The following is a 23,971-nucleotide window of genomic DNA, read 5'->3' as shown; positions in this document are numbered from 1 at the left end:
CGCCCGACTTTGATATTGGCGTAAGAAGCGGTTTCGCTCGCGACGTCCGATGCATGTAGAACACACTGACCTTCATCGACAAGGCTTGTCGATTGAAGGCGATGACTAGCCAAAGAAGTGCTGGACTCCAGCTTTAACACTTGGGGTTCCATACGGATTCGGAGGAATGCTATATCCCTCTCATAGTCTATCCTAGCGAATCCCGCTTAGCTCAGTTGGTAGAGCGCGTCACTAGTAATGACGAGGTCAGTCGTTCGAGTCGGCTAGTGGGAACATGATTGAGGCAATATAATGTGAGGTCTCGCTAGCCACGACTTCGTGGCCTGCCAAACCGTTCCCCACGGATATGGTGGGCACGTAACTTCCAGCTTTTTGAGTGGGACATTTAACTGGTACCTATTCTTCTCCACAGTGTAGACATCATCGAGCTGCTTTGTGGGTCGTCTTTTTCTGGGGCTGATGAGGATCGCGAGTACACAGCCCAATCATCCCAAATCGCGAACCGGCTTTGAGTCGAGACTGAACCATTCTTCTCTGGGTGTCGCATTCGTGGGTGTCTGGCGTGCCCTCGTACTTGCCATCATACTCCAATTAGGAGATCAATCTTGTACGCGTTTTTGTTTGAGAATTAGTATATAGATAGCAAGTACAACATGGGTGCAAACAGAGCATCTGATACAAAGCAGGCCTTGTTCTACATGTGTGTCGTAAATTCACACTTCTTTCTTCCGTTCCTCACAGTCTTACATTATCATACCTTGCCCCCGAAGCACGCTCACTTCACGTCCGCGAACCGCCAGAGCGTCGGGACGACCTGCTCCGGATCCAGCTTCCACTTCGCGTCCGTGCCCTTGCTGCTCGTCGAGCACGTCTCCGCATTGTCCAGCTCGTTCAGCCGCCGCATCAGCCGCTCGTCCTTGCCCACCCCCAGCACGAAGTCAAAGTCAGTCGCGTTGTCCGCTTCCATCGCCTCCGACGACAGCCACGCCGCGGCGGCGCGTGCGGTGAGCTGCGTGCGCAGAGGCCCTCCAGGCTGGAGGATCGCTCCGACGGCTGTCGAGCGCGAGATGTTGTTAGGCAGCACGAGGAAGGAGGTCGAGCCGGGGATGATGCGCAGGCCGTAGCGCTCTCCGATGGAGTCGAAGATGTGGTTCTGGGCCTCGGCGGCCTGGCGGTGCGCCCACTGCCAGTCCGCGTTGTGCTCGTCGGTCTCCTTCTGAGTCCAGAACCGCCAAACGACAGATGCTTCGCGCTCCTCAACGAAAGAACCGGGGGTCCGCTCTGTGAACTGCAGACAAGCAGATTCAGGTACACGATCGATCCTCATGCGAAACAAGACGGGACATACGTATTGCAAGATCTCCATGCACGCCGCCTTCCAGGTCATGTTGAAGTTCGCAACGACGCTGATCCACGCCGAGTTGCCGTCGCGGTCCGGCAGCGGCTTGATGAAGCATCCGTTCTCCGCGCTGTGAACAAGCCAAGGGAGCACATCAGGATGCCATCCGACGAGACAAGACGCATGTGCCTGACAAAACTTACACAATACCAATCGTCGGCGCCTTCTCGGCAACCACGTCCAGCATCTTCTTCGTCAGCCCGCTCAGCAGCCATACCTGATTCCTCGGGTCCTCCGCGAGCCGGTTGAGCAGCTTGATCGCTTCCTCCGGGGCCTCGAATTCAGGGGTACCCGTTGCACCTGCGTTGCGAGCGATGGTGATGATGTCGCGCGTCCAGATCGTACCCTCGAAGTCGAAGAGAAGCAAGCGCTTCTGCGAGTGGCGGTAGCGAGGGAGGACGCGCGCGACGTCGAACGTTGCGATGTCCGCCGGGTCGACGGATTGCATGTGCTCGATGTTCGAACGCAGGCAGCGGACGAGGAAGGATGTGACGAATGCTTGGGCGCTTTGCGTTACGACATGATTGTGCAGGTCCTATCCAGAAGTATTAGAGCTGTCAGTAGGTACAACGTCAAACCAACGTACCTCCCAGCGCGACGTGGCCTCCTCGTTGCTCATGGTGAGCGCCTGGTGAATCGCCTTCGCAGTCGACCGCTTGTCCCACGGGTTGATCGGGATACACGACCTGAACCCGCTATAACTGTACGAGCCCGTGAACTCGCTCAAGATCAATGGGCGGTGTCTCTGCTCCTGACACTCTACGAACTCGTGCGCACGTAGCGCCATCCCCTCCCTCAAACTCGTGACCATAAATGCGTCAGCGACTGTCAGCAGCGCGAGGTACTGGCTGAACGTGAGGTCCTGCGTGTGGAGGAAGACGACGGGCTGGTACGTGAGCGTCGAGAAGCGGGAGTTGAGGTGCGAGACGACATCGGCGACGCCGCCCTGTGCTTCGTTCTCCTCGGTTGTCTGGAGCGCGACCTGGATGAGGACGACCTTGCCCTGGTACTCGGGGTACTTGTCGAGGAACGCCTCGAACGCCTGGATCTTGTGTCGCACGCCCTGAATAACGTCCAGCTTGTCGCGGCCAACGATAATCTTCATCCCAGCGTAGCGCTGCCTGAGCGACTTCATCCACTCAGTAACCTCCGCGTCTTGCCTGGAGAAGCGTCAGGCTATCTACGATACGACGGTACGACTGACAAGACTCACTTCTTCGCAGTTATACTGCTGACATCAATACCCATAGGAAAAACGCCAACGTCGATGAAGCGGTCGTCCAGCTGGATACCCTTCGGGAGGGCCTCCGCAGTGAGTATACGGCTCACGGTCTGCCTGAAGTGGCGCGCGTAGTTCGCGGTTTGGAATCCGATCAGGTCCGCGCCGAGCACACCCTTCAGCAGAGGCTCCCGCACACTGAGGCAGCGGAAGATCTCAGAGGATGGAAACGCGACGTGCATGAAGAAGCCAATAGCGGCGTTAGGTAGACGCTCGCGCAGCATAGTAGGGAGCAACATGAGATGGTAGTCGTTCACCCAGATGATATCGCCCTCGACGTACGCTGAGGCGATAGTGTCCGCGAAGCGCTGGTTGACGGCAACGTACTGCTTGTACGCTGCACTCTCGTAGAACGCCTTGGTCTTTGGTGCGTCGGGAACGGCGTAGTGGAGGGCCGGCCAGAGCACCTGGTGGCAAAATTCGTCGTAGCAGCTGGCAAAGTCCGAATCGGGAATCCAGACCGGTACACTTTCCCGCTCTTCCCGCATGCGCCATTCGATGTTGCGGCGTAGACTCTCGCGGAAGCCATCCGTGTTCGTCCCTAGCGTACCGACCCAAAGCTTGCGCCGAAGCCTGTCGCCGACGGATTCGATGGCATTCTTCAAGCCACCGTTACACTGAAAGAAGACTCGTTATAATAGATAAGCAAGCAACAATGCAGTTCAAACGTACGTGCGGATTGTTCTCGAAATGCCACTTGATGCTGTGATGCCCCGGATCGTGCCGGGAGGACGACAAGGAGCGGGAGGCGGCGCGATGCGCAGACGAGCGAGATGACCTCCTCTGCACCCGCGTGTGGGCATTACTGCCATGGTGGGTGGTCTGAAAGTTGCGTGCACCGTTTGGGGGAGAAGTGGAACTACCAGCGTTGATGGTCTTGGTCCCGTTCAACTTCGCAAGGGCATCAAGCAGAGATTCTGGACCGGAAATCGAGGAACCTATCCTCGAGAAGGGGTTGGCAGCCTCAGCACGAGGAGTTATGGAGGGTGTCGGATGGCGGCTCTGAAGTCAGGTTTAGCAAGCCATTCAAAAGTGAAATCCTTGAGCGCATGAAGACTGATGGTTTGCACGAGAGAACGAAGGATTGCCGCGAGCCAATGAGATCATACGGCTCTCTCGGGAGACGGTCACCACGGCCTCACACGGACCTTCAAGTTCCTCATAAGGGCCGCTCAATTCTTTTGGACGCAGGACGCAGGACACGTTCAGAGGCCATCGATGGAGGTGATGGGCTAAGCGAGACTAGTCGACAAGCTCGCCTTCGAAACCCCTCGAGTGAGGATGACACTCCTACCCCCTCACAAAGTGCCTCAAGGGTAGTGTCAATCGACGCGGAAAGCTTTCATCTTCAACATACTCGCGAATCATACTTTTTCTGTGAGGCTTGGGACACGACAGACCCCTTGGAAAACAACGGGCACGAGAAATGAGGTTGGTACCTTGCCGTATGCGGCAGGTTCGGCTAGCCCATCACATCCATCAAACGAGCTCTGAGTGCGTTCTGCGTCCCGCATCCTCAAGAATTGAGCGGCCTATAGGGCCACCTGAGGCCTTGCTCGAACGCCATGGAGACTTGCTACACGTTATAATTATGTGTGCATACCATAGCTCTCCGGATACGTGTTGTGATGTGGGCAATGGGAGAAATGCCGCTGCCAGATCCATACGCCCAGTGTCACAGAAGAGGGAACGAACAGCATGTATCGCACATATATCGTCACACTATGTGCGACAGGTTTACGGCCAACATCCTTTGCATGACGTACGAACGTCAAAGTGAGGATTCATGGGACACATTCTGCGTCCCATGACGTCTGCTTACGAGGCTACGCGGGACCGAGACTGCGGCGATAGACGGCTCTGGTATAGTCAGAACGCTCACCTTGTCCTTCAAATCCTCGACGATGCTCTTGAGCGGACCAGTGGCTTTGGGGAGTAAAGGCTGCCGCCCCGGCGTTCCAGGGGTCAAAAGCGAAGGCGTCGAAGGGACAAACGAGCCGAGCGCAGACTCGTTCGGAGAAGCCGGCGCAGAGTCGCCCAAGACGGTGGTGTTGGGCAGGAAGAGGGAGGCGATGATGATTCTGTGGTGTCTTAGCGAGCTCATCGAGGGCGTCGGAGGCGTCTGGGACGTCGAAGGAGGTCGATGGACGAGAGGGAGATGGGGAGAGAGAAACAGGGAGAAACTTGGGGTCTCTCGACTTTTTGAGAAGCTCAATCGACCGCATCGGTGACGTCACGTGGAACGCCCACCCTGCCCGGGCCGTCTGTTGGCGCTCGAGCGTCTCCGACTTGGTCAATCCGCTTGCAACGCTTGACTGGCTCTCAGGAAGAAACCGCCAGCACCGGTGTTCCGTATGCTCGAGGACACGAGAGAAGGCCGACGATGCCCCGGAAATGACCAACGTTCGTGCGCAGACGCCTATCACTTCTCAATCGCGCCCCGATTGCCAATGCAACGACGATCTTCAGGCCACGTATGGCCAGCCCGACGATCCCTGCCATGGTAAAAGTCTTTGCAAGTGATCAACCTTCCGACTTCTTACTGTACTCTTATGAGTTAGTTAGTAAGGTGGACGTGTAACATACGTCTTGCGCTTCGTGACTGATGAGGCCTGCAGCCTGATTGCAGATCAACGCGGGACTTTCATGGGATCGCAATGGACGACTTACATTGTCAGCTTTCTGACTCCTTGTTTTTCTTCATATTTCAGCGACCCGGACCATATTCTACAGCCTGTTGAGTAGATTGATGTGCAAGGTGCAACTGTGGAATCGCAGAAGACGAAGACGTCGCAAGATCTGGTCTGTTCGCTGGTGCCTATGGTAAGTCTAGCGCCGCAAGGCAGCAGACTTCATCGACATCGGCAAGCAGCGAGACGCGGACAACGAACCGCCCTTCTTCCGGGATTTATAGCTACATGCATAGAGCCGCACGTCTGTGTATAGTTGGAAGCACACCTGTTCTCGCCAAGCCTATTCTGCACACTGGTAGGACAAGATTGTACACCTTCTCCTGTCGTATGTTCGAGCGCTAGAAAGAAAACCTCTAACGCAGATTGAACGCCGGACACAACCAGTGCTGTCCGCGTCAAAGTCAATGCGTCAATGCGTGTCAATGCTATCGATCGACCCCCTACTGACGCGTCAATGACCCGTCAGTGACCCGTCAATCAAACACGTGACCATGAGCCATGCGGTCTAAGGGGCGGTGAGACGCCGGTCAATCCAGACCAAGTCCGACCTACTGTGCACGGTCCTGAACATTATTCCTGCGTCGGGTTGCCCGTGTGGCTCCCCAGGAGATTGTAGTATGATATAGCACCTGTTTAAGTCTGAGTTTGCAAGGTCATCAGTCCAGGTCTCTTCAGCTGAAAGCTTGCTGAGGCCGATCCGACCTGGGGCATCAACCTCCCAGTCATCATTGTGGTCTCTCTTGGTACTCAAGTAGAGAAGGTGCAGATAATGTTGTAAGCTCTACTACATGAAAGTATTTGGAGAGACAGATGACCACAATTGCAGCATACACGGGCTGTATCTCCTAGAGAAAACATTTGGCTCAGGAATATTTGGTGCAACTGAGGGCCGTGAGGGGACGCAGAAAGCAACTGTTTCCGAGGACTTCTGTCTGGTGAAGCAGAATCCGCACGAATATTTTGTTCTGTGCTTCCCCTCTTCATCGACTTTTTGCTGATGCAAACATGTCCAAATCCCTGTCCCGATATGTATGACCACAACTACATTAAATACAAGTCGTAGTTTCTCTCTCTCCAAATACACAACTGTGGACCCAGGTGCACAACTTACGTTCCAGAGGAAGCAGAGTCAATTCATATCCAAGACAAGTCTTACAGGTTCGCACAACTACATATGCAGGCTCGCGACTCGAGTCTGAAGAGCGTGCGGACCGGGTTAGCCGATGACCGGTCCCCGTCATCCCATCCTGGGCCAATCACGATGAGGTTCCCACGATTGATTGACGGGTCCATCATTGACGTGACCTATTGACCCTTTGACTTGACGCATCGACCGACCCCGTCACTGACGGGTCAATGACAACACTGGACACAATGACACGAGTGAGCGCAAGAACTGGTACTGGTCTTCGGCTCACCGTGTGGGCCCGGGCACGAGAACAGGCCGGAGCTCTGCAAGGACTTCGCATAAGTAACGGTGAGGTCGGATACACCGCCCTCGCTGCCGACTTTGCAGACAGCTAGCTAGTACCATCCAGGAAATCAAAGTTCTGTCGCATTGTCTTTCCCATCCCGTCACTCATCCTATCGCCTGTGCATCCAAGAATAGCAGCGTATTCTCCGCTCATCCCATAGCCAAGTCCACGCATACTCTCATGCACGAACGACCAAACAAAAAAGAACGTGTCGCCCCGCGGCATACTTACGGTATAGCTCTTCATATACCGCCATGCAATGCGCACTGCGCACACCCTGAAAGTCCAGAGCACACTCTCGCTTTTTGTCTCGAGCAAGTCTCCAACGCACTAGCGTGTCCCAGCGCCCATCTTAGAACTTCTCCTCTCCTCATGACTCGCTCCTTCCCCCCCAGGCAAGTGTTCCCAGAAGCAGATCAAAGCACGCGGCCCGACTTCTTCTCTCGAACCTCCTACCTCGCATCCTCGTACCCAGGCACTCCAGATCGCCGGTCTTCCCGAATCCCGAACACCCGCGCGCGCCAACACCTGTGGGCGATCAGGCGCCCAGCATAACAATAAACGACCATCGACTTTGCACCCCATGTCGTCTCCGCGTGGCGTGCGGTTTCTTGTCTAGTGGCGGGATCAATGTATGTGATGCCCTGCGATATGTCCCTTGGCCACCAGATAGATTACGGGATAGGGTTGCAGATTATGTGAGTCTTCGTACAGTGCGCAGCTGATGCTGGGCGATCGTTCGTATTGTCTTTGCGACTCATGAGCCGCCCGCACGCACTCGCAGTCACGAACCCAGGCCTGTGTCTCGCGGGTGTAAGGTTTGCGCGCGCTTTGTCTGACGGTGGGTGGTTCGCACGCCGGAGGTGCGTGAGCGCGCGGCGGGCGGCGGGCAGGCGGGCAGTAGAGGCAATATCGAGATGCACTTGACAGGGGAGACAAGACACAGGGGTGACGCGAACGACACCCATCTCGCTCGGGAGATCTGTCTGGCTGTTCACGATCTCAGACATGCAGCGGGCGCTATCTCACCTTATTGTTTTTTGCGCCGTCCGTTCGCGTTCCAGCCATGACGCCCTCCCCGAGACCCCACCCGTGGCCCGATCCATCCGCGGACCTGCGCTTTTGTCTGGCAAAGAGGCAAAGAGGTAGGATGGAGAACGCATAAATACCCCCGCGGCCGCGGCCAGGAACAGCAGCGAAGTCTCCAGTCGCCCTATCCGGTCTACCTACTCACCCTTGGTACCTCGACGACTCGCTTCTTCTCTGCATCCCGCCAACGCACCTCCTACCACACTTACCGAACCCTACTCACCCACGAACCACACATACACCCACAAATCGTCATGGACGCGTTCTTCACCATCGCCCCCGCCGTCCCCGTCGAGATCGACGAGCCCGCGACCGACGTCGTGTTCATCAACTGCGACGATGGCTCTGGGGATAACCACAGCGGCTGCACCATCGCCTGAGTCTCTATGACTCTATCCGCCGCCTTTGGCGTGCATCCTTCGTCTTCTCTCTGGTACCTTCTGTGACGCGCATGGTAAGCCTCTTCCGCTCCTCTGCAGACACACCCCAGTTGCTCACCTTAGGCCTCGCAGATTATTTTAGCGTGGACCCCCACGCACGACTACTATTCGAACATCACCGAACAATTACCTTACCGCCACACTCTTTCTCGACCATTCGACGACCTCACGACCACGCATCGCGCTCTGGCACCACTTCTTCGTTCTTCGCCTCGGCGCTCAAGATGTCCACTTTCGATCTTCGACTCACCTTTTCGTTAACTTATCGCATCCATTATCGGCCGCCTGGAGTCCCGAGGTGCGGGGAGGGATTTTTCTGGGAATGATGATGATGGAGGGGAGAGAGAGCACCCGACTGGCAGGCCGCCGCGTTTGAACTTCGTCCTGGACGCGTCCAGTGGACAAACACCACCTACTACAGCATCCAAGTGTATTCAGCATACGTGCGATTAGATGATAACATGGCCATGTTATCCTACCATGCTCTCTGTGCGAGTCTTGTTTGAGCGTGAGCGACGACCGAGTTTAAGTTGCGCGCAGCCCTCGTGGCGTTCGCATGAGCACCTTCCAAATGAGGAGAAGCGGGGCATGCCGGTACTTAGGCAACACACTCGCCACCACATACGCACAACACTCCGCCCACAATCCCTGCCCAATCTCCTCCTCACGTCAGGGATGACATTCCAATATTCTGCGGGCTTCCTTGGCCGCAGCCGGTATTGACTTGAGAACATCAGATAAGTGCCGTATTGCCCAGTAAAAAGTCGCAGATGCCGCGGACGGCATAGCCTGCTGTCCGTTGCGGGCACATCGCGGCACGGCGGCTTCTCCGCCTGTGAAGTTCAAACTTAACTCAATCTTACCATCCAACCTCGATCCTCTTCCTCGTCTCCGTCTCTGGCCTGAGTGTCATCGCTATCGCTATGGTCCAGGGGCTGCTGCCTCTCACGACCCTCCTCCTCGTCCCCCTCTCCAACCTCAAACTCGGCGCGTACAAGTGTCTCCAGCAAAACTACTACGGCATCTACGGCGGCCGCCATGCTTTCATCGTCGACGACGCCTGCTGGACGTCCTCCTTCTCCCTCATGGGCCTCGGCACTTCCGTCCGCCTGACCGACTCCGAGCCGCGCCCACATCACGACGCTGCGCCCCCCGGAGGGCTCCCGTACGCCTTCGATCCCTACGCGACGTACGAGGACTCGATGGTGCAAGCGTGGGCGCACTACTACGCGGAGGGCGGCAGGGACCCGGGGGGTCTGGACTACTTCGTCTCGATACCCGGGTTGAAGGACGCGGACAAGCCCCCAGAGGCGACGCACGACAGGCAAGAGAGCCGACATCTCGTATGGCTCGAGCGCGTGCGCGTCGACCCCTCCCTGCTGGACGCGCCGTTCGATGTCGAGCTCGATTGGGTGCTTGGCAACCTGACAGACTTCTCCTCGCACTCACGCACGAGCCCCTGGTCGAGCGGCATCGCGCGGGCGCCGCAGCTGCCATTGAGTACATCACAGCGGCCCGCGAGATCGACAGAGCGCGCTGTTCAGACACTGCACCGGGCACACGACGGCGTGCTCCTTTCTATGGGCGCTTCTGTTCTGGACGCGGTGAATTTCGGTGAAGTGTCGCTCCCGCGATTTTGGCGGTACTCGGTCTTCCCCGAAGCCCCCATCCCTCTGTACCCCGTACCAGAGGAGGCGAAGCAAAGGCTGAGAGAGGCGCTTTCGACGATCAAGTTCAATCACGTCGTCGCGTCGATCGTCAACGGGATCTCGGTGTACTCGTTGCGGAGGGACATCCGGTATTTGACTGGGGAGGACGCGTTGTCGAACATCGTCTCGCGGCATTCGTTCACGGAGGGCGCGCTCCGCGCGGCGGAGTGGCTGAAGGAGCAGATAGAGGAGACGGGGGCGTCGTGCGTCCTGGAGGCCTTTCAGGTAGGCTTCGCTCCGAACGTCATCTGGTACGTCTTCTCGCCTCCATGCCATGCTACCTCAGTATTCTCACTCATCCGAACGTAGCACGTATGCAGCGTCGACGAACACGATGGAGACGATCATCGTCGGCGCGCACTACGACTCCCGCGGCTCGTTCGGGAGCGCGCGCGCCCCCGGGGCGAACGACGACGGCTCCGGCACGGGCGCGCTCGTGGGCATCGCGCGCGCAATCGCGCGCCGCGGCGTGGTGTTCCGGAAGAACGTCCAGCTCGTCGCGTTCGCGGGCGAGGAGCAGGGCATGGTCGGGTCGCGGGTATATGCGCGTAAGTTGCGACGCTTTGACTTTCCCCCCCCCCCGTTCGGTAATCCGGCTGACGTCCGTCGCGCACGACAGGGACGCTCAAGGACGCTGGGGCGAACGTCACGATGATGATCCAGGGCGACATGCTGGCGTACCATGTTGCCGGGGAGTTGCCCCAGCTTGCGCTGTCGGATCCTGCTCTGTGGGTGCTTGTTTGGCCCGAGGTCATCCAGATTGCGCTGACGGGTCCGAACAGGGTCGGCACAGCTGAGGTCACACAGATCTTGGCGAACGTCTCTGCGATCTACAGCCCTGACCTCAAAGTCGGGTACTCTCCCTACGTGAGTATTCCCCTCCGCGGAGAGAGTTGCGACTGGTTGCTAACGGCCCTCGTGCAGCCCGGCGGCAGCGACCACCAGCGCTTCCATGAGTACGGCTTCCCTGCTGCACAGGTGGAGGAGCGGATAGGGCTCATCGCAGACCCTATGTACCACGATAGCGGTCTGTTCATCTCCTGCGTCATGGCGAATCTTTGTGCTAATCTGGCCGTCTCGCAGGTGATCTGAGCGAGCGGGAGGGGTACGACTTCGAGCAGATTAAGTCGATCGCGAAAGTCGAGGTACGCGAATTGCCGTCATAGCCTGCACTTGTGCTCTGCTCACTGAGGTCCCACGCGGTCTAGCTCGCGGCAGTCCTACACGTTGCCGGCTTCGACCTGTCCGGTCCGGCTGAAGACGTCGAAGGTGGGGACGATTCATGACATGCATGCGTGCTGCATCGCAGCAAATCATCACTTTACTGGGGGCGCGGACAATCGTCGATTTGCTTTCGAGTCTTACTATTGTTGTTGCTCTCGGGAATACCGGTCTTGTATCATAGGGACATCGGACGGAACGCAGTTGGCTTCCTTGCACCAGTGGTAATGTGATGCGTGCGACGACGTCGTGTTCAAGGGCGTAAGCACGCGTGCGGACTGACCAGGTGAGTCTCTTACCTTTCCGAGGCTTCTTGCGTGGCTCATATCGTCTCAGATCGGTCGTTGCAAGTCATGCAGTCCAAGCAGTACCATTACTACAATACGGAACAAATGGGGTTGTGTCGCTGGTGAGTCGCGAAGTGCATGTATACAGTACAATGAGAGTGGGTCGTCTCTAGATGTATCTAGGACAAATACAGAACGAAATAGTCGTCAAATGTTCGTCTCGCCTCCTTCCCCGCTTCCCCCACTCCTACCCTTCTACGCGTGGAGTCCGAGACGTAAATTGTGAAGAAACAATCAAACACCGTTGGCCAAGGTGATAAGTTAGTCGCATCGGGGTTCTGCGAACCCGATAAAGATATGCAAGGCGCCGTGAACGAAGATGTGGCTGGCGAGGCCGTGACGGGTCGTGGGTGGGTGTGGTCGGAGCGAGCATGCGGCGTGCTCGCTCGCCGTCAAGATGGTGGTGAGTGTATGGGCTATTCCCTCTACGCTGGCGGATGATATATGTCAGCCCGGCATTGAGACAGGAGGAAATGGGACGGGGGATGACGTACCAGGTGAGCAGGCGCGCCCTTCTGCCTCGCGGGGGTTATGCGATGACGCAGCCAGAGTGCTGCTGGTTGTTGGTGCCCTCGGAGTCGACGAGGATGTCCTCGACGGCGGGCTCCTCGACGGGGAGGGGAGAGGAGATGGTGAAGAACGCGTCCATGACAACTGAGCTGGAGAGGACGGTGTTGAGCGTGGAAGCGTTGGAAGCGAAGAAGTTCGCTGCGCTGAGTGGCTCGAGAGCGTGCCGTTGTCTGTCGACGAGAGAGACACAAGAAGCCTGTCAACTTGCTATTTAACCGCGTTGGCATGAGAGCAGCGGACAGGGGCGCTCTGTCCTCCCAGGCACGACGACACTGACAATAGAGCAGTGGGCCAAGGCGGCCGGCCGGCGTGACTGGCAGGTCCTTCCGAGCGTGAGGCAGGAATTCCGGAAATCCGCCGTGCTGCACGAACCAGATATCCTGTCGGGCTTTGACGACGATTCGCTGCATGGGTGCCGCGGTGAGTGGATAGTCGAATGCAGCGTTGGACGAGCACAACGCGCTTAGTACAATTTGATTTGTTTCCAAATCCTCAGATTTAGTCGGGTTCTGCTTCATCTTGTCGCTCCATACGAGATGGTAGGGCCTCGGGGAGCCCGAGCCGGGTCGAGGACTCGGCGAGTGCGCCTGGCTCACGACGTTGAGTCATCTGAGACGTCGTTATTGTGTACGTCGGGCTCCGGGGAACGGGATATGTCGTACACAGCGCCACTAGATGCAAGTTTCAGGAAGATCCGGATCGCAATATGACATAGCGGGCACGCTGCGAGGCGCGGATGCTCCTTCTGCTCTGGGCAGGTTTTCGTGGTGACTGCGCGTGCGAGGCAGGCTATCTTCGACTTCGTTTCGCGCTTCCTTTTCGCACAGTCGTGCAGTGTAATCTGACACGGCGCTATCATCACTCAAACCGTCCTCTACTCCTGTCAGACAGCTCGTGCCCCTGTCCTCTCCATTACACTCAATGCAGTGTACTGAGGTGCGGTCCCTTCTCAGACACTCTTTCAACGCCACCGGTCCCCCCGCCCCGATACTCACAATTGCGTCGAGCTGCCCGCCCTGGGCTGCGGTCTCTGCCTACGCGGAAAATCATCCGATGCAGGGAGTCAGCACCTTCCCTAACCATCCAACACAATAAGAGACCGGACGCCCGTGTACTTTAGGCGCTGGATATCCGGGCCCACCAGTGTGCACGCGCTACCCGGATTAGGCAAGGATAGTGTTCGTTGCGCGCACGCCTCCTTTTGTCTTGCGGAGTAGCATCGATCTCGAAGGTCCTGGTATCAGGGCAGGAGAGATCTATCTCATCGCAATCTTGGTAATATATCATGATGTGGTGTTCGAGCTAGGATATGCGCGATTTGTGGGCGCACGGTCTCGCTTGTCTTGGAGACGAGAGACTAGGCGGGATATAGAGTAGTACAGTCGAAACCCTCATAACCCATACCTCTCATAACCCATAACCCCTTATAACCCATAGGTTCGGGGAATTCCCGGGTTGGTATAGGGGGGATAACCCATAATCCTGCAATAACCCATAACCCATACCTCTTTGGGCCGGCATAACCCATGAATCAGAAGGGTTAAGGGCACATTTGGACGGGCTTAAGCACCTTATTGTCGCATTTTCTGCTTCAATCAAAGCTTCCGACTAATCCATGCATTGCTTCATACTTCCCGATGTTTCTGGATGGGCTCGACATAACAAAACGATCCCGGCATCGATTGCAAACGAGAGGTGAGCGCCCGTCTGACGCCCACGTACCTGGCATATCCAGGGCGCTTATTAGGCGCTAAACTCCTTCTATCCCATAACCTCCAATAACCCATACTATCGCGACCCCAGTGTTCGGACAAAAAGGCGCCCGCTGCGAAATCCCTTCGTTTTATGTACTTTCCTGTACTCCGATAATGCTCATTTTTGGCATGCAAAAGGAGATGCATATGCATAGGCTATTTGCCAAACATGAGAAATATTGAAGGAGACACGAGCGATGGAGACAGGATATACAGGGCCTGACCCCAGTGTTCGGACAATTCTCCGCACAGCAGGTCACGATCTGTCACGCTTGCCGACACCTGCCGGTCTTCGGGGAATCTCCGTTCTCCAGCTTTATGAGCCTTAGCCGAGCATCCCGAGCAAGTCGGAGAGTCAAACTGTGGCTGCATTGTCACGCCCTCGAGGGCTGCTTCTTGTTTCTCCTCTGTGTTCCCCTGAGCAGGCCTCGGAAAATTGGGTATTGAGCAATATGCGTAGGTTGAAATACGTACACGAGATTTGGATGGAAGCGCCCGAAGAGGGATACGAAGCGAGACTCCCGAAGCTTTGATAGGGATGGGTTGCACCACTCCCTTCCTCAAGATCGCCCCACGGGCTTATGATATAAATTCAGTTCTTTTTGCTGCTGATTTGGAACACATATGAGCACCTACCTTCCAAATTGCAAGTTTATCGGGTGTACAATGACGGAGATACGGTCGTTTGTCCGAACACTGGGGTCTGTCCGAACACTGGGGTCGCGATAGTACTTCGAGGCTTATCCCGAGGGGTATGGGTTATGAGGGTTTCGACTGTAGACTCGGAATGTCTTGGACTACAGGTCGCCTTGGAGATGAACCTTGTAGACCAGGGCTGACCAAATGAATTATCGTGATATGTATAGATGCCACGTTGTGAGATATCAGAATCAATATGAGCATCGTGTTATTCCAGAACTTCGTCGGGACCGAGAGGAGAGCTCGTGTACGAAAAAATTGCCGTTTCCTGAACTTTAGACAATAGCAGCCTGTGGCAAGTATGTTCGGAATATTGAAGCTGCCTTGAAACTAGAATATATGCACTATGACTTGACAATTCGGCGATCCTGGACCCTTGGTGCTACTACCTCTTACAGGGAGCTGCTGCCCTGTCGGTGGAAAAGCTGTTACGGTGTTGCCTTCAAAAGGAATATATGCTCTCAAATGGCACCTCACACGAAAGAGCAATGGATATTTAGGCGCAGAGCATGTATAGCCTTGATCTTGAATCCATGCCGTGCCTGGATGATGCGTCATAATCGCAGGGCCAGCTGGCTGTATCGAGTGCAATTGTGATGACATACAGTAGCCAACGCGGCAGACAAACCCTGTACAGACCGTATCCAAAAGCCACCGTATACAAAAACTTGCTTCTAACCGCGTCCTCGGTCTCCCCGGCTGCACAGTCTGTTCATGGAATGTACTGGCTCCGAGCAGGTATCTCTCCGTGCCAAAATCGTTGCCGGAACACACCAAACTTAAAGATGACTCGCACTGTGGGGATCAGCTGAGATGCTCAGGAAAGCGTGCCTAGACACTTCTCTGTTCCGCACCCAGATTCCTGTTGTTTCGCAGTAAATACAACTATGAGTCATCCGTGCACTCGGATAGCAGTAAGTAAGACGAAAGGACCTACATACCGAAACTGCTCACAGTTTCCGCGCGGAGGCGCCAATTGATGGATGTATGGGCGAATAAGCGAAGATTGTGTCCGTGTCATCCACAGTTATCAACTCATCTGGACCCCGATATTGTGCAAACCTCTTCTTTACCTTGACGACCTAGATCGCAGAGGGCCTGTGCGTCGACGTCTCCAGTCGTAGAGGGAGATCCTCCATCTGACCAGTCAAGTCGAGCGAAGCTAGGACCACCTTGCGAAGATCAAGGCATTGGCCTGAGAAATGGTAGAGCGCAAGGCGTCGAGCCCACATCATCCTGACCCGGTTGCTCGCCGCTTGACCGTAGCAGGAATCCCACCAACGAGAATTGCATAAGTTCTGCCGGGCTTCAGCAGCACACTAATGCCAAGAAGATGGATAGATTACGAGGTTCACACTCTATACACAGGCTGTCATTGCGACTAACTGCATGTTCCAATGTATATGAGCTCGAGCGTCGAGAACGAGCACACCACGTACCATATCATACTACTCATCTGCAGCCGCTCTATACCCTCCCGGCGCACACTAGAAACGCACAGAAAGCAGCGGCCAGGGAACCACGGAGCAGCCCAAATCTTCCACTGTCAACTGCTTCAACAACGGACATGCTTGTCGGACATAGTCTACGTGACGTGTAGCATCCCATTCGCGGAGTTTCGCCTCTAGGAGGCAGAAATTTCCTTCTTGCGCCACTCGCGCGCTAGGCGATGGGGCGAGCGCTGATTCAAGATCCTGCAGGCCATCCCGGTCGTCGGGTTCCAGGTCTAGGCTCTCGTGGAGGATCTGCACCTTGAAGGAGGTGAGAGGGAGAGGCTTGATCGTCTCGATTACGCGGACCTGCGCGCACGACGGCGGTGGATATCAGCACCCCGGAAGACCATCGAAGCCAAGAGGAGGAGTGCGCACGAAGAGATCGTCCAGATCAGCCTTGCAATCCTCCCCTTGGAGGACGATGCGCACTACAAACGTTCGGATGCTCTGGGGAGCATCTCCGTGCCGGAACACGGACATCAAGCTGTCATCGCTCTCCAAGCAGAATGATGGCGACTCCACCTCCAGTAGCAGATGAGTCGGTCTAGCGTGCGACAAGACTTCTGCCAGATATGACAAGATGCGATGTCTCCCTGAAGCCTTGACACGGAGTGTCGTGACTGTGCAACGAAGAGCAAGGACGTAGATGTCTGTCAAGTTCCCCACAAGCTCCTCCAATGCGGACCAAGGCTTGATGTTCATCTGACCATCTTCGTTCATAAAGCTGAAGGACGGTACGGTGCTCGGCTCGAACGCAGCTCCACATGTCACCTCGACGGAAGTGACGTTCGGGAAGGAGACCATGTACGGCGCGATGAGCGGAATGAGACCCAGATGGACGTTGAGTCGCTTTAGGTGTGGATAGACGAGGTCGTGGGAGCGCCGAGCCTCGAAGTTGCACCCGTGGAGCTCAGTTAGTGTGTCTGCAGAGTTTCGGAGAAGGCGTATAGGGTCGACGAGCTCGCAGTTGAGGCGGCCATTCATGAAACGCCGGATGGGGGAAGGGAGGTGCAGAGAAGCGGTGAGGAGTCGAGACTGCATGCGCTTGAAGAAGTAGACGCAGTCGGAGTTGTTGGAGTCCTGCGTCGCGTGGAAGTCGAGGTGCTTGAGACAGGTGAGGGACGCAAGGGCGCGTGGGAGCCTGGCGTCGGATGCGAGGATCTGATCGGCATTCGTCAATACGAGGCGCTCTAGCGACCAGATTCTCGAGACGAGCTCGAAAAGCGCAAGGGCTGCCCGACCGGAGAGTTTCCCGGTCCTAATCGACAGCGACCGACGAAGGAGAGGGAAGCGGCGGTCCTCGTCGCCAAGCATGAAGAGTGCGAAGGACAGGGTGTCTCTTGCGTCGCGCAACGTAACGTCGTGATCAAGCAAGTGTTTTATGGCCTGAATTCGGAGCGTTCGGCATGCTCGAGACATTGAGGAGAGGTCATGAATGCGGTCTTGAAGACTTTGCGTCTCGAGTATAATGAAGAGAACGTCATACGTCAGCCTCATCGTCGCAGAATCTACAGAAGGAGACCGTCCGGAAGAAAGTCAATGGTGATAATGATACTTCAGGGACGTACTCACCGAAGCAATGCACACAGGTGGACACGTCCGAAGATCGTCTGTAAAGCCCGTCGTTGGCACTGATAGCTAGATATCATAGTCAACATTCGGGAGGACACCATGGTGAGTTGGATAGCTACGCACTTCTGCGTCTAAGCTCGCAGACAGGAGCGACAGGCGCACTTTGATGAGGTCGGCAGAGTTCACAGGTGCACTGTGATAGCTTCAGTGGGGAGTTGCTCGCGGAAGGAATCCAGGCCGCTTTAAGTCGTAAGGGTGAATGCAGGCCAGCATGATTGTGGCATGTCTGAAGCAAGGCATCTCCGAGGACTCGTGGAGTGTGCTGGTCTGCCTGCCGTTCGAAGAGCTTCGTACAACATGCAACAGCGAAGGAACGACTGCAACGTGCGCATGTGGGCTCGCTTACCGCCCTCAGGTGTTTTCTCGGGATATCCCGGAAAGCTTCTCGTTAGTAGATGACCGGGCGCATGTGTATGTTCGGCGCCACGTTGCGTTCACTCAGATTGAACGATACCTGAAACGTTCATCGTAACAAGGTCAAGATACTTGAGCCATCTACTTGCACACGTTGTAATTCAATTCGTGCTGCATGCTTTAGGCAGATGGATGTACACACACTGGCACTCATGCAGTGAAACATGAACTACAGATTGTCAAAAGGTAATGCCATTGTTACTTTGCGCAATTTTAATTGAAGCCCAAGCAAAGGCACATGTACAGATCGTCCAACATCATGCATATGATGTATGAACTGCAGGAGAGTGCGAGTACTTAAGTCTAGAGGATGGAGATTTCCGTTCCCGATCCTTAGGTGCTGACGTAAGCCTATCCCGCTGCCTTCAACATCGTTCTCAACAGACTTTACTCTGCGCTCCTCTCCTAAATCCTCTGGCTTCATCTACTCCAGATTGTGACTTCGCTACTACATTGAAAAAGCCCAGGCTATACCAATACATCACGTCGACCGTACCATGAGCTAAGGCCGACGTACTTGGTGTTTGTCATGAGTGTGGACTGCCACCTCAGCACGCTTGCCCGGCACGGACCCACTCTCGGTGGCTCAACGCGTCTGTGTCGAGTGCGAGACTCTGCGCGTTCTTGTTGATATTGTGAAGTAGTACTTCTAACCATTTCCCTGCCCGAGTCAAGTTGCGGCCATGCTGAGCGTCATCGGGCCGGTCTGGTATGTTATATTTTCAGCTATGGATCCTGTCATTTATGGCTGACAATTCTGTGATCAGTACATATAGAGCGATCACTTGGAGGAGTCTCGAGCTCGCGCACACTTCAAGTTCCTTCCGTAGCGGATGACTCGCCCCGACTGCAGGAGACTCCGAGAGAAACACCGGACTGGCCGTCTTCCTTAGAAGTCGGGAATGACGCGGTGTCACAAATGACTTGGCTATTTTCGCCAGACAATCACTCGTTTCACTTCGGTGCGGATGGCTGGCTCATGCGGAAAGCCGACCTTCCGGATCGGGGTGGAATAGTGTGTTCGCGATGTTCCTTCCGGCGCTAATTCCTTTTGTCTTGCGGAGTCTCTTGACACGACGGCATCTGCGGCTTCACTCTCGATCCTCCGAGGCGGATTCCTCGTGTTGCACATCGGGCGCGAAGACGTTCTCTTCGATATAGCGTGGTGATGGGCACGGCGGCCTCGCTGTGAATTTGTATGCCATTTCGTCAATGTCGCTTCCGCGCTTCCCTGAGTTACCACGAGTGTGTATCTCCCGCTCATCGCGCGTTGGTACCGCTAAACAATAAGCTATGGAGGCACGATGTATGTAGGCGTCTGATTTGGATAACACTGTGAGACCACAGGACATACTCGTGTCGTAACGGAAAAGAGAGGCAGTCCTCCGAGGTGAGTACGGCAATGCTTTGCTCTTGTTACTGACCGGGACTGACGACAACTCGGGGCGCAGGGCATGCCTTGCAAGACAATGTTGCCGCTAAGTGCACCGCATGTTCCACTGGAGCGTCGGGATACGGATGGCTATGCGTCGGTAGGCAATCACCAATCTAGCGACTGATATGACGCTGCGGACATCGTTTACAAGTTCCGTCCTATACTCGATGAGGGGATGAATACGGCTGAGAGCCGTCCCTAGATGACTGTATCGGCGCCGCATCGGGCACGCTCTCCTGCATAAGATGCACAGTCCCAAGAGACGGCATCCCCTGCTCCCTATTGTCTCGTTGTCACTTCCCCGTGCCTGTCCCACCCATCTTGACAGCACACACAACACTTCTGTCGCTGGCCGACTACATAAAAGCCTCAGCTGTCGCAGAGTCTAAGCCGTCAACAAATCCTCCGTCGCCTTCCTCGCTGGGTCATTGAGCCACCGCTTGCGCTACCTTCTGTACATCTTCGCAAGCACACCCAGACCGACATGGACGCCTTCTTCGTCATCACTTCTCCCGTTCCGGTTGACGAGCCCGTGGCCTCCTCTGTAGAAGATATCGAGGACATCCTCGTCGACCAGGAGGGTCTTAACAAGGTCCAGCACTCCGGATGCGTCATTGCCTAAACGGTAGACGCATTCCGCACCACAAACGCGCTCTTTAGGTAAATATGAGATCTGGAAGATACTACATACAAACGGGAGCTGATTCTCTCTCCAGGGCGCATGCTCAGCTTAGCCTGAGACAAGTAACTTATCATGTTTGCACCACCCACCGAACATACCGCGACCCCATTCTAATCGCGCGCTCGAGGCCGCCCTCCCTTCATCCGCGACACCTTCACGAGCACCATCACATCCGACATCCCCCTCACGCACACGCCATACCTCCACCTCCCACCTTCCATACACGCATACACGTGCCACCCACGCGTCTTCCGACAACCCGACTCGGACCAGCATCACGCGGTCGCCTCGCACTCTTCTGTTCGAACGAGGCTCACCGTCAAGCTTCAACGAAGCTCGACGACGCACACATTCCTTCTTCATTCGCCTCTCCCATCTCATCTGACACGACTCTGATTGCCATAAGGCTGTTCTCGTCATGCTCACGCCGCACGATCATGATTGCTTACATGCGCTTCGTGCGCGCTACTACATGCTGTAAATTATCCACTTCCGACGCGTTTCCCTTTCAACCCTTCCCTCCCTTTCCTTTTCTTGCCTCTTACGTTCGGCGTTCGTGTTCGCTTTCAATTTCTACAACACGTCCGCTCTGCAAGTGCTAGTACGCCGAGATGGTTAGCGGGGGAAGGAAGGAAGGGAAGGAGAGGGGCGCAGGAGGATGCTGTATCGTTAGGAACGTACGACTCGATAGGGCCACCTGAAGCACAGGCGGCTCCGGGGTGCTTGGTCATATGGACGGATACTGTGTTGTTGTACTCGTTATCGTTTCTCTCTTCTCTTGTTTCTCACGTTTACGGTACTTGGTAGGTAGACCTTGGACCCTTGCTTGGACCCTTGCTTGGACTACAACGGCTGTATCATTACATGGAACCTATGTAGTACGAGCCTTCCGTCGAATGTTGACGCTTTCAACAACGCCTTCGTAAGCAACTTGGTCGGCAGAACCACAGACATCCGCACGCGGAATGTGACTGATCAATTATTGTGTGCGTCGGCCAGTCTCGCTGAAGCCACCTCGTTACTGTCGAGTTGCATTGATAATTATGATGCTCCGAGTGCTGAACGTCGCTTCTGTTGTCATGGTAAGCCCCGACTGCTGGGAAGAGAGACACGACATTCACTTGCACCGACTTCACCCGAGTCCTTAGACCCCGTTTCCGGGCACTTGGGATGGGATTGGGATTGGACTTGGACTCGTCCGCTAAATCCCTTCCGAGTCCGAATAGCCGCCCGTAACTCGACTTCCCTGCTCACGGCATGGGCGGCCCGAATTTGGCGGGCAAACCCGGGCCCGCTTGCCAAAAGGGGCCTTTGGAGTTCCTTGATAGACGCTTCCATCGCGTTGGCACCTCAGACACGACCAGCCGTATCAACCAGCAATTGTGTGACAGAGTAAGAGATGTCGCAAGCACCATCTACGATGTTATTCGATCTAATCTTTGATATATACAAGAAGGCATGGACGGTTCACGCGAATTCAGATGCATGTGACAGCGGTGGTGGTACCACATATCGAGCTCCCCCCTCTGATATAGTTCGCTGATTCGAACCACCACCAGGGACAAGTATGAATCCAAATTGCGGTCGTTTTGCTTGCCATCCGTGGCCGACAGGAATGGTTTACTACACTGGTGGATGTCATTGCCAGCGAATACGAAGGCTGAAGCTGACTGCGTATCGAAGCGTGCAGCTCAACAGCGCCTCCGTTCTTCAGTATGCTATGTGACTACGGCACCCTGGTCAGCGTCGAGTCCTGCAACCACAACGTCAAAACGTGGATCAAATCGTGCCTGAAGGCTGAGACCTTCGGATCAGTCCTCGTCCTGATACCCTGGCATGTCGCGGCCTCACAAATGCAGGCTCGCAATCCACTGCACTATCTCTCTTTGCTTTCTTCCTTGGCTCGGTCTTCATTACTCTGCTCAACACTTCGTCTTTCTCTCTTGGGGCACTGGAACTCCAGCACTGTGGATAGCAGATGTACTTGACCTTCGATCTGAAATGAGTCAAGTGAATCCGTCAAGTCCGGCTATGTAAGTCAGCGAGTATCGAGGCGTCTCGGTTGTGCCCCCTTACATTCCGCCTAGGGCACAACTCACTTCGTACCAACACTTGTTTCCAACGATCGCTTTAAGTGAGTAATTTCTAAATGTTCATGGTGTTTGAACCCAATCCTGCATTTGCCACTGAAGATATGGATTATCTTAATCAAACTTATTCTGTGCAGCTGTGCTATATTACGACTTTGCCCAAACTATCCATCTTGAAGTCGAACGCTACTGGTTCCGGACTCTCTCCTGGGCATCAGTACTCTTTTTCCTCAACAGATACAACGTGTTGCTCGCCCATACCCTCGTCGTGTACGAATTGGTTGCCGAGATACCAGATTCTGTGAGTGTGTACCAAAGCGCTCATTTAGTCCGTGGGTTCATTCGTTCCATCTAGACGCGAGTATTTAAATTTTGAGGATGCTCTATGTTTTGACTACAGCGCAATGCAGGTGTCGTCAACTACAGACGTTCCGCCAGATTCTGATTGGCCTCAGTCAAGGGATAGTCGCGCGTAAGCTTGTCTGATTGCTCGCAATTGAAGCCAGGGACTCTACTGAACCTGTTCACATGCGTCCTATAGTTTGTCTCTTACTTCGTACTCATGCACTGTACAGGCGCAATCGCCGGGTACTCTATCTACTAGTAGGAATGCTCACCCTGGGTGCCGCAGTCGTTGTAGTATGCTCTTCTTCCTCTACTACGTGAGGAGAGCGTTCACAAATGATGCCTCATGCAGTGGAGCATATTCTCGCTTCATAGCCTACAGGAACACAGTCCACCCGATACGACGGTGTCCTCTCGCTGCTCTTTTCCAATATCAATGCACCAGTGAGCACAACGTTGCACAACCTGCCCCTATCCTACTAACATGTATTCCCTCGCCTGAAGGGCCACTTGTGGGTAGCTTCCAATGCGTGCTCCTGACTTTTCGCCCCGTAGCTGATTTGAGTATTCAGTCCTTGCGATAGCATGGGGCGTGATGCTCGTGTTTGACGGAACGATCTTCGTCCTCACGTTGTTGCAGGGCATCCGCAGCGACCGCTTGTGGAGCCATGGCCTACTTGATTGTATGCTCAAGGACGGTAAGCGTCCGTTCAGTCATTCATGCTTCTACCTCGCTGATTGAGCTTTGCCTCGGTAGGGGCGGTCTACTTTGGGTAAGTCCTTACGGTCAGTGACGGTCGTGACGATAATTTTTCATGAGGTGCTGCCGCTCCAGGGTTCTCGCCATCTGTTACCTGTTCACTATAATCACATATCTGGTGCGTTGCATATACCGTCTCCTGAGATCATCGCTCCGTTATGCCTTACGACGGATGCCAACTGGCTAGGATGCACCGGTAGGCACGCCTTTGTGATCGTCACAACCTCGCGCTGGACGCTGATTGGACGGCGTAGACCGCATATAGGGGCATCTTTACGACTCTGACCAATGTGTGCGTCTCTGCGTTTGTGGTGCCCATCTTCTCTCCTGATCTTCTCCTACTTGAAACCCAGATTGTCAAACGTGCTCATCTCGCGCATGATGCTCAACATTCGAGATCCGGGTCTGTTGGAATTTCGGATTATGCGGTCTCGGGCCGCAGGAA

At 55.1% G+C, this 23,971-nt stretch overlaps 5 protein-coding genes and 1 non-coding gene across 6 annotated transcripts; 3 read left to right on the top strand and 3 right to left on the bottom strand.

Moving 5' to 3' along the window:
* Positions 1-200: 200 nt before the first annotated feature.
* Positions 201-273, top strand: DICSQDRAFT_t138. The gene has a single exon. It is a non-coding gene; the product is annotated as a tRNA-Thr (tRNA).
* Positions 274-775: 502 nt separating this feature from the next.
* Positions 776-4,782, bottom strand: DICSQDRAFT_148593 (uncharacterized protein; the record flags this gene model as incomplete). Its single annotated transcript, XM_007367933.1, has 8 exons — positions 776-1,288; positions 1,349-1,469; positions 1,543-1,934; positions 1,986-2,462; positions 2,493-2,559; positions 2,613-3,295; positions 3,351-3,680; positions 4,561-4,782. 8 exons carry the CDS (start codon positions 4,780-4,782, stop codon positions 776-778), a joined length of 2,805 nt encoding a protein of 934 aa, XP_007367995.1.
* A 4,516-nt stretch (positions 4,783-9,298) lies between these two features.
* On the top strand, positions 9,299-12,939 carry DICSQDRAFT_109032 (Zn-dependent exopeptidase; the record flags this gene model as incomplete). Its single annotated transcript, XM_007367932.1, has 11 exons — positions 9,299-9,478; positions 9,686-10,335; positions 10,394-10,632; positions 10,704-10,812; positions 10,867-10,951; positions 11,009-11,111; positions 11,168-11,229; positions 11,293-11,591; positions 11,642-12,082; positions 12,147-12,642; positions 12,719-12,939. The coding sequence occupies 8 exons, from the start codon at positions 9,299-9,301 to the stop codon at positions 11,368-11,370; spliced, it is 1,506 nt and encodes a 501-aa protein (XP_007367994.1). The 3' UTR covers positions 11,371-11,591; positions 11,642-12,082; positions 12,147-12,642; positions 12,719-12,939.
* A 3,064-nt stretch (positions 12,940-16,003) lies between these two features.
* DICSQDRAFT_182046 (uncharacterized protein) lies at positions 16,004-18,091 on the bottom strand. Its single transcript, XM_007367931.1, has 5 exons — positions 17,864-18,091; positions 17,741-17,806; positions 16,544-17,676; positions 16,115-16,474; positions 16,004-16,060 (listed from the first exon to the last, which is right to left on the bottom strand). The coding sequence occupies exons 3-4, from the start codon at positions 17,663-17,665 to the stop codon at positions 16,163-16,165; spliced, it is 1,434 nt and encodes a 477-aa protein (XP_007367993.1). The 5' UTR covers positions 17,666-17,676; positions 17,741-17,806; positions 17,864-18,091; the 3' UTR covers positions 16,004-16,060; positions 16,115-16,162.
* A 2,003-nt stretch (positions 18,092-20,094) lies between these two features.
* Positions 20,095-20,405, bottom strand: DICSQDRAFT_148591 (uncharacterized protein; the record flags this gene model as incomplete). The annotated part of the gene is made up of 2 exons (XM_007367930.1): positions 20,095-20,303; positions 20,345-20,405. 2 exons carry the CDS (start codon positions 20,403-20,405, stop codon positions 20,095-20,097), a joined length of 270 nt encoding a protein of 89 aa, XP_007367992.1.
* Positions 20,406-21,797: 1,392 nt separating this feature from the next.
* Positions 21,798-23,971, top strand: DICSQDRAFT_138675 (uncharacterized protein; the record flags this gene model as incomplete). The annotated part of the gene is made up of 15 exons (XM_007367929.1): positions 21,798-21,833; positions 21,891-21,962; positions 22,015-22,364; positions 22,419-22,465; positions 22,559-22,726; positions 22,831-22,893; positions 22,963-23,060; positions 23,119-23,210; positions 23,271-23,278; positions 23,339-23,464; positions 23,524-23,539; positions 23,602-23,644; positions 23,714-23,722; positions 23,781-23,818; positions 23,880-23,971. Coding segments are annotated over exons 3-15 (832 nt in total), but the record flags the coding sequence as incomplete, so codon positions are not given.

Source organism: Dichomitus squalens (genome assembly GCF_000275845.1).
Source record: "Dichomitus squalens LYAD-421 SS1 unplaced genomic scaffold DICSQscaffold_30, whole genome shotgun sequence".
In the NCBI taxonomy this organism is placed as follows: domain Eukaryota; kingdom Fungi; phylum Basidiomycota; class Agaricomycetes; order Polyporales; family Polyporaceae; genus Dichomitus; species Dichomitus squalens.
Note: the sequence above shows the minus strand (reverse complement) of the source record. Positions and strands in the feature narration are given on the sequence as shown.

Excerpts from the sequence above, each read along its gene's own strand:
- DICSQDRAFT_182046 (XM_007367931.1), bottom strand. The coding sequence starts at position 17,665 with ATGAGGCTGACGTATGACGTTCTCTTCATTATACTCGAGACGCAAAGT. Across the intron at positions 16,475-16,543 it reads CTGATCTGGACGATCTCTTC|GTCCGCGTAATCGAGACGAT; the intron begins GTGCGCACTCCT and ends TCGTGCGCGCAG.